The sequence below is a fragment of the Poecilia latipinna genome, unplaced genomic scaffold (assembly GCF_001443285.1).
Source record: "Poecilia latipinna isolate Pla-1442-1.1 unplaced genomic scaffold, P_latipinna-1.0 Scaffold1101, whole genome shotgun sequence".
In the NCBI taxonomy this organism is placed as follows: Eukaryota; Metazoa; Chordata; class Actinopteri; order Cyprinodontiformes; family Poeciliidae; genus Poecilia; species Poecilia latipinna.
This window is the reverse complement of record NW_015113717.1, coordinates 87,577-96,541: the sequence shown is the minus strand read 5'-3', so window position 1 is coordinate 96,541 and position 8,965 is coordinate 87,577. Positions and strand designations below refer to the sequence as shown.

General features: G+C 39.7%; 1 protein-coding gene across 1 annotated transcript in view; it reads left to right on the top strand.

The window, feature by feature from the left end:
• The first annotated feature begins 224 nt into the window (after nucleotides 1–224).
• The window catches only part of fndc4a (fibronectin type III domain containing 4a), a 23,613-nt gene continuing 14,872 nt past the window's right edge, over nucleotides 225–8,965 (top strand). The window contains exons 1-2 of the mRNA XM_015052312.1: nucleotides 225–1,063; nucleotides 8,721–8,836. Coding sequence (XP_014907798.1) covers nucleotides 988–1,063; nucleotides 8,721–8,836 — 192 coding nt within the window. The 5' untranslated portion in view covers nucleotides 225–987. The remainder of the gene's footprint in view (nucleotides 1,064–8,720; nucleotides 8,837–8,965) is intronic.

Sequence of the window (8,965 nt, the reverse complement as noted above, 5' to 3'; positions counted from 1 at the left end):
GACCTGCTGCTGCTTGTGCACAAAGCGAATAATGTCATTATTATTATTATTTTAACCCTTGGATTTAGCAAATGCAGAAGTGCATTGCTTGTGTTTAAATTGGATGCAGTTTAATTCAGTGAGAATTTGCTCTACGTTCGTTGTCTAGCAACATGTCAATGTACGTAGTGCTGTTAAGTGTCGTCTCCCCACATTGCGCAATAGTTAGAAAAAAAAAAAAAAAAAAAGCAGCTGGACATGTGCAACGCGGCCGCAGTGCCAGCGGCAAGCGAATCGATGCAAACAATCTCCGCTTGTAACACGTGGATGATAAATCGGTGCGTCCTGCGTGTGCGCTGGAGTTGGGTACCTGTGACGTTACTGGGGCTTGTTATAGGGTTCAACAGAAAAAAGTACCGCAGAAGGACCAATGCCGTGAATGAACACGTTCAGACGCGAGAGACAGAGACGGTGAGAGGAAAGGAGGGTGGAGGTTCTGCAAACTTGTAGGCGCTGTCCGTGGTTCTGGATCACGCCTCTCAATCTGCCAGCCAGGTCCATTTTTCCTCTTGTCCATCTATTTTTTTTTTTTTTTTTTTTTTTTGCTCGCACCTGTGCGCACCGATGATCGATGACCTCAAGGATGATGGAGCTCCGCAGTCTCTGCCGCCGGATTTAGACGAACAAACCCTCCCACGTTGTTCACTGTTTGAGATCATGGAAGAATGAGCCGCTGGATTGTTAAAGGCTGAGTGAGAGAGAGAGAGAGGGGGGGGGGGAAAGAAAATGTTTCTGAAGGCATCGTGCGTTACGTTGTTTCACAGGTTATCTACGGACTGACCAGCTCCAGCCAGATTCAGCCGGGGACCGTTCATATCCCCTGAGGAATTTCAACACCTTTACGTGTTTAAAAACCAAAATGAACAGTTGAGGCTTTGTTGCACTTTAAAGATAGGTGCTTCATCCCCTTTTGTTATCTAAAGAAGAGCAGCCACCTCTTACCGAGGCATGGGTCGTCTGACTGTTTTGGTCAACTCGGTGCTCCTGTTGCTTTTTGGCAGCGACATCTTCTTGGTAGGAGCTAGTAAGTATTACAAACCCTCTGCGTTTGTGTGCACCTTATTATATAAAAAACAACAACAACACAGTCATAGTTGTAAGTTATGACTAATATGTTAAAGATGAGGTTTTGTACTCCTTATTGGCACCTCAATATCGGAAACATTCTGCAAAAATCCTTGTCTTTGTATTGGTTACTTTAAATAAAACTAACATGAATACAAGCTTTATTTTATGTCGCATTAAAATGAATACATATCTTTGAACAAAATCACTTGTGACACAATTAGTGAGGTTTCTTCTTCGTCCTAAATGATCTCCTTTACCATTTCACTCTGCTCATGCTGGCAGAGAGAAGGGCATTTGACCTCTTTGCACAATCTCACAGTCCGAAGGCTTCCCATATGCTCTCGTCTTTTCAGCTCAGTGCCACGAGTTTTCTTTGCAATTTCCATCTGGACAATGTGGTGGCCATGAAAGAATATTTGTTTTGTGCCTTACAAGTAATTTCTGTGTTCTAGACAGTTATTTTACTGAAAGCCCCAAGCATGACCATCATCTTCCCAGTTGAAAAACCAGATAAAACCAGATAATTATCTGAATTGTCCTGGTATTTCAAACAGATTCAACACGTCACAAATTCTCCACCACGTTCAGCAATGATGTGGTTTTCCACATACTCATCTGCTGTTTCGAACTTAGTGTATTTTATATATGATGCATGATGCTCACCTTTAAGTTCTTCAAGTATATAGCATAAATGTTGTGATAAAAGTAACACAAACGTCTGTCCATCTGTTGCATCAAATAAAACGTCTAAGCAGCTGCATAAAAAACTATTCAGTCATTTTTTTGACAATATTAAAGGCAACATATTTGACTAAAAATACACACATGCACACATATAGCTAATTTTGAGAAGCCTGTTTACATAAAAGATTAGAAATACCACACAAACAAGAGCAGGAGAGGGGGGAAAAAGAAATCCTAAACCTTATCTATTTGGTTGCTCATTTGGAAAGTTTAAAATGACAAGCTGCACATTTTCGCCTTTTCTCAGCTATCTTTAAATCTGAATTGTATTTTTGAGGCGTTTCCTGTCACTATGCTTGCATACCCACAACAGCATATTTGCCTTTGTATATCTGTCTACCTTTATGTCATCCTTCTTTGCCTCTCGGTGGAATCGTGTGGAACCTGTGAAAGAATCAGCCTTGGCCCCTCACTGTTTCTGTGCGGGGGTGTTTGCTGTCATCCTTTAAAAAAAACCATTTTTTTTCTAATATTCTGCTCTGACACATGATGTTAGAAACATCTCTGATCAGTTTCCTACGCTGCTGTCAAGAGCAGGGAAAGCAGCTCTTTAAATCGCAAACATGACATTCAGAAGCGTATTCACTTGGCGTAGCGTTCAAAGGTAACCTTTGAAAGCAAATCAATTGAATTTTAACATACATGTCCAGGAACTTACAGATTCCTAGTGACATGCTATGCAGGATGAGATCTGGATTAGTTAAAATATTTAGTTAAAAGCAACAGAGAAAGAAAAAAAATGACAGGGAGGTTTTACAGAGCTTATGTAATTATCTTGAAAGTTTAAAAAAAATAAAAAAAATACGTAATTACTGCAAAATATGCCACACCGTGGATGGATTTTTGACGATGCTTTTCAGCCATCATCACAGAATCACTGACAGGCTAAAGATCTTTAAAACTGCGTTATGTAAAATTGCATGTCGATTACACACACATACAAAACTGAAAATGATTGCAAGTAATAAATCAAAAATCTAGAATTCACATTTTCTACAACAGATGCCAGCGAGCGCTAAATATTTTCAATTTACATTCAAACAAAACTCTTCAGTTGCACACGAGTCCCTGGCAGAGCCTCAGGCCTGTGTTATTTGTGTGTGTGTTATTTAAGATTTGTTGCATTTATTGGATAGCTAGGCTCAAATCAAATTGGCAATCTGTTGTTCATAAACCTGCTGACACGTTCTTGACGAATATAGTGGCACTGGATGCGAGCCGAATCAATTCAAATGAAAGGCAGCGTTTGTTGACGTTGCCATAATTTTATTCCCCGTCACATGAGATACATTTTAAACACCTGTAAATACATGCTGTGGCTGATGGTTACAATAAGGTTACAAAACCCCGATTGTACGAAACCTGCTCATGAATCTGCGACGTTGCTGCATGCTGCATGCTGCATGCTCCACGTTGCAGTTCCTGGCTGAGTGAGGTGTTGACTTTCAGCTGAGGAAGCTGAAAGGGTTGGATTGGGAGAAAATGCACACATTAGACAGGCACTTAAATCCAGCTGGTTGTACTGCTGTTTTGACAGCGTCTGGATCAGTGGGGAGAAAGTTTGGCTCCTCAAACATAAATGACAGTAAGCACACCTATTCCTGTCAGGATTATAAACACACAGCAAAAAAAAAAAAAAAAAAAAAAAAAAAAGTCTTAGCAATTAGTAATGCCATGTAGGGAAAATATAATCACCTATTGCTTAATGTTGCTTCGGTTTCTTCTCCCTGGACTAGAGGAAAGCCATTTACAAAACGATCCCATTAGTTCACCTTGTTTCGCATAAAAAGGCTGGAAGTGCAAAGGATTCAGAGAAGCAGCGTTCAAAGGTAACACTTGGGGAGGCATCGCTGCAGATGAGATTAAACCAGCGTGATATTACCTGAGCCCGACTGCCAGGTGATTTGCAGCAGTGGGGCGTGCGAGCAGCTGCAAGGCAACCTCCAGCAGTGGAGGAACATTTTGACTTTCCACCACAGAATATGGGATGGAGGACTGGGAAATCAATCAACACATGAGCTACCTTATAATATTGGAAAAGGATTGCTTTTTAAACGGCCCTTTAAACTATATCAGAAGTAATTGGAATCAGATTTGTTTTATGTAGTGACATAAGGTCCTTCTTCTGGTAAAAAAAATAAAATAAAAAATACTTTGCCTTTTAAATGGAGTTTAAGCAACATGAGTTATGCAACTGTGAGAGTTTTATTGTGTTGTTACTGAACTCATTATTCAGATGGTCCCTTTATGGGCACTGAATAACGAGCAGAGTATTAATTCATGTCAGACTTGGTTTTCAGTTTGAAGCAGAAGCAGTTTCAGCCTGTTCAAAAACATGTTTCTAGCAATAGATTTAAGCTTTTTCCAGACGCTTACAGTTAAAAGTTTTGAAGTTAAACACTTTTCTTTGCCCATTAAAGTCATTGTGTTGGTTTGCATGGGTGCCAATGATTGGCACCACTGGCTAAGATGAATTTAAAATGCTTACATTTTTGTTTTGAAGACTTAATGGCCCAAAAACATGCCTCCAGGCATGTGCTCATTCTGGCTTGATTGCCACAAGTCTATTTTTTTTTATAATTGATTATGTAGAGCTTGGAGTAATGCAAAGCCTTCCTTGTAGAGTACCAGTGATTGTGATAGAAGCAACTATTTTGTGACGTCTTCAACAGTCATTAAACGTTTTTAAATGAAAAGGTTGGAATCCTCATTACATTTCAGAGTGAGAAGATGCTATTTGATATTTTTATACATCTTTACTTGGGCTATTAATGCTTTTCAAAACTCACAGACTAGTATTATTTAGAAATTCCTTAATACTTCTCCATCTAGTGCATCTGGTTTGGCTACATGACTAAATAAAAGTCCTCTTGTTTAGTGAGGAGTGATTAATCCAGCAACCTTCCTGCAACTTAAAACAGACATAGCACACAAACACACATTTTGTTTGTTGTAAAACTCAACACACATCGGCAGATTTTAGACATGTGCTCTTGTCTTTCCTGTTTTGAAGAGTGGCAAATTAAAATGTGAATTTACACTACCTTATATTCATATCCCTGGGAAAGAGGAAATCATGGATTATTAATAGTTGAAAGTTCCTAGAATTCATTACAAAAAGTGCTATTGATTTTATTTTATTATTTCAGTGTTAGTTAATTTTATGAAATGTTTTGGGTGACAGTAGTTAGCCACTATAGACTTGTACATTATCCACAGATTTTAAAATATCAAATCACTTGTAATAAAAACATGATCTGCGGGGTTTTTAATATTTCTACCCCATTGTCTCAGTCGCCCATCATCGAAAATCTGCCAAAGCTGTCCCTTTGCTATAAATGAAAGCTTCCACTATCTGACCATTAAAAAAAAACACATCCTCTCAGTCTCGATGTGAACGTTTGTGCAGTCGATAAACTAACAGTCCACTGTGCTTTGCAAGCAAACGTAGAGGTCAGAAATATAAGATGACACAGCTTTATATTTTACTCCAACAAATTCCTCCTGGGCTCCCTTCCACGGGGCTCTGCGGCTGTCCAAAGATCCGGCAGCACTTTCACAATTTCTCCATGTGCACTCTAGTTAATGCACTGGGCTTTTGCTATACGCTGTGATTCATCCTGGCAGCGCTCCCACGTCCCTGGTGGGTCGGACCATTTATTTCGCACCGACACAGACCATGTCCTCTGTGACATATTGCTGTTTAATTTCAGATCTTACATAACATGGTGTGCGTTGTGGGGCTTAGTCGGTGCCAGAAAAACATCAGCATCCCGCTAACATAGGTGTCTGCCGTGACAAGTTTCTCTGCTGCAAGACTAAACAGGAAGGGGTGTAGTGGGGGGGGGAAGAAAAACTGCACACAGACCGAAAATTCATGAAATTGTTCGGCTTTATAAACCTCTTTACAAACAATTTACGCTTTGAAAAATATTACTATGAAAACAGCCAAGTGTGCCAACAAACCTTAAATTTGTAGAAGAATTCTTGCGTATTCGCTCTGGAATAAACTAATATGAGAACGGTGAGGTTATAGGAAAATGTTAGCGTTGAGTCTTCACCTTTCTTTTACTGAGCAGTTACTTCCCTCATCACCACCGAATGACCAGCAGGCAATGCATCACGGATAGTAGCTGCGTTTGCACGCATGTCTGGCTGACTGCAATCTCATTATCTAAAGGACAGCGACCTAAAAGATAAATGAACGTGTCCTCCTCTGAATAAATGTTACACCTGTTCCTGCTGAGGGCTCGCTTTGAAACAAGTACTGATTGCAATTAGGGCATGATGGTGTTTGTTCACAAAAGAAAAAAAAAAAAAAAACAACCCCAGCAGCAATACCAAAGAAAGGAAGGTGCTCATAACGTTTAGCTGGAACGCTACATGAAAAATGTAACCACCTACGAGGAAGAAAGTTGACGTACAGCTCCATAGTCAGAACTCGTTATTGTTCCTGTAGTTCTCGTCGCAGTCTGTCTTGATGAGCAGAACTGTAGCATGTAAATGTGCCGCCATATTTACAGGTCTGTCTCATTAGAAGCAAAAGAAAATCCATCCATCCAACCATCCATTTTCTTCCGCTTATCCGGGGTCGGGTCGCGGGGGCAGCAGCTTCAGAAGGGAGGCCCAGACTTCCCTCTCCCCAGCCACTTCTTCCAGCTCCTCCGGGAGAATCCCAAAGCGTTCCCAGGCCAGCCGAGAGACATAGTCCCTCCAGCGTGTCCTGGTCTTCCCCCAGGCCTCGTCCCGGTGGGACGTGCCCGGAACACCTCACCAAGGAGGCGTCCAGGAGGCATCCTGACCAGATGCCCGAGCCTCAACTGGCTCCTCTCGACGTGGAGGAGCAGCGGCTCTACTCCGAGTCCCTCCCGGATGACCGAGCTTCTCACCCTATCTCTAAGGGAGAGCCCAGCCACCCTTTCGGTCTATGGGATGAGAAATATGATTAGAAAAATTAACTCAAATCCTGACAGTTTTCCTTCTTTTACATGAACAAAAGTGTTTGCACTCAATTGAATATTTTGTACATTAAAAATCTGTGGTGCATAGCATAACATACTGAAGATTGTCCTATTTTATTTCTTTAACCATTTATTGCTGTTGCTGTCATAGCTTCACTAAATGAACTGTTTTCTGTCTGGATTTAGTTGCTAAACAAATGTGTTTATAGATTCCTCTGCAATTCAGCGAAATATACATATAATTACACACACACACACATATATATATATATATATATATATATATATATATATATATATATATATATATATATATATATATATATATTTCAGCATTTGTGGCAAATGCCCTTGAGTAGATTATAATAAAAATATTAAGCCTCGGCCATGACTCTAACACCACTGTGCCTCATAGATGGCATTACGTTTTTCGGTAGGAATGCTGCTTGCAGATAATTAATAAATACAACTTATTTCCAGACTTTTATTTTAAGTTACTCATATGTTTACTACAGCTGTGGGCAACATGTTGTATTTCGTAAAAGTGAGGTCTTTGTCCCTGGATCCCCGGCACTAACAGCTTGGTATTACACTGTGAGGGAAATATATTTAGATCCGTAGAAGACACTGTGGCCTGACCTGACCTGAGCAGATTCAAATTAGCATCGATTGCGTCTTTTGGCCCGAATACCATGATTATTTCCAAGGTAAAATCGACAAAAGCACAACAACCAAAAAGGGAAATAGAATGAATAGTTTTGTTGCCGAGTTATTTTTTTTTTTTATCTTTTATTCACAAAATTGACTGGACAAAATATTCTCTGTTCACAAAAAGTGACAACATTTTAAATGTGTCTACCATTCGATTCAAAATAGTCATTCATATTTGGCTTCTTGTCATTTCTTCCCATTTGCAGCATTTCCACAGGCCTAAGCCTCTAAATAGCATTCCCCGGCTTAATTTGACAGCTCACAAACTTGATAAGACACACAGTAAACACAAAAGCCCTGACAGAACCTCTGGTGGTTACAGCCAATCCCATCTTTCCTGTCCTTCTGACCTGTGCGATCGCTCAGAGACAACGTTGCTGCACAGATTCCTCTGTTAAAACCGTCACCCCTTTTATCTTTGGCTCTTTTCTTCACAGGCTTTTGTTCCCCTCTTCGCAGCATGAATGTTTGCTGCCAACCAAACTGTGACAGATGACGACAAAGCGATAAAGAGGAAAGGAAAAATCATCCTGTCTGAGGCATATGGACTTGACGTAAACCGTTAGTTGTGAGCTAGGTTAAAACTGAAGGCTGAACAGATATTTGCTTAATTTATCAATGACTTCTGTAGTTCTTTCACACATTTTAGCACAGTCAGATTGGAATGCCCTTTCAGAAATAGTTGTAACTCCTCAATTCAGTATAGCTTCTTAGATTTGATGGCTAAGGTAACGTCTACTGAAGTCAGCTGCATATTTTAAATTTAAGATCTCCTTCTTTCTCTGGGGTACACACTTCAAATGCTTTCCCAGCTGCACCAAAGTTAGAGACTTTGTGGGACTTCTAGTCCAGATAATAGGCTCCTTTTCCGTCGCAGCATTACAAACCAAAAATTTGTCGGATCTCTTGTAATGTTGCCAAAAATTAATCTTTTTGTGTCCATATTTTGTCCAGCTGATTTTGTGCGATCTTGCAATATTCCCCACAGTCTGAATATTTGACTCTTATCTTCTGTGAAATGCAGATATAAAACATGAACCTTTTCCAACCTTTATCATGTTGTGACAAGTCAACAACCATCTCCTGATTTCATTAATTTCTTTTTTTGTAGATTATTTTAAGCGATAGAGCTACATCTTTGTATTGTTTCTGACTGTTTACCATTAAGACTCTTTCTTCCTGTCTGCTTTCCTGCAGACCGGCCCCCCGCCCCGGTCAACGTGTCCGTCATGCACTTACGAGCCGACTCAGCAACCGTGTCCTGGGAGGTTCCAGAGGGGGATATAATCATAGGATTCTCCATATCTCAACAGGTAATGACTCAAACTTAATTATTAATCTCCTAATATATATATATATATATATATATATATATATATATATATATATATATATATATATATATATATATAAATCATAAATTTTTTTTTTTTTTTTTTTTA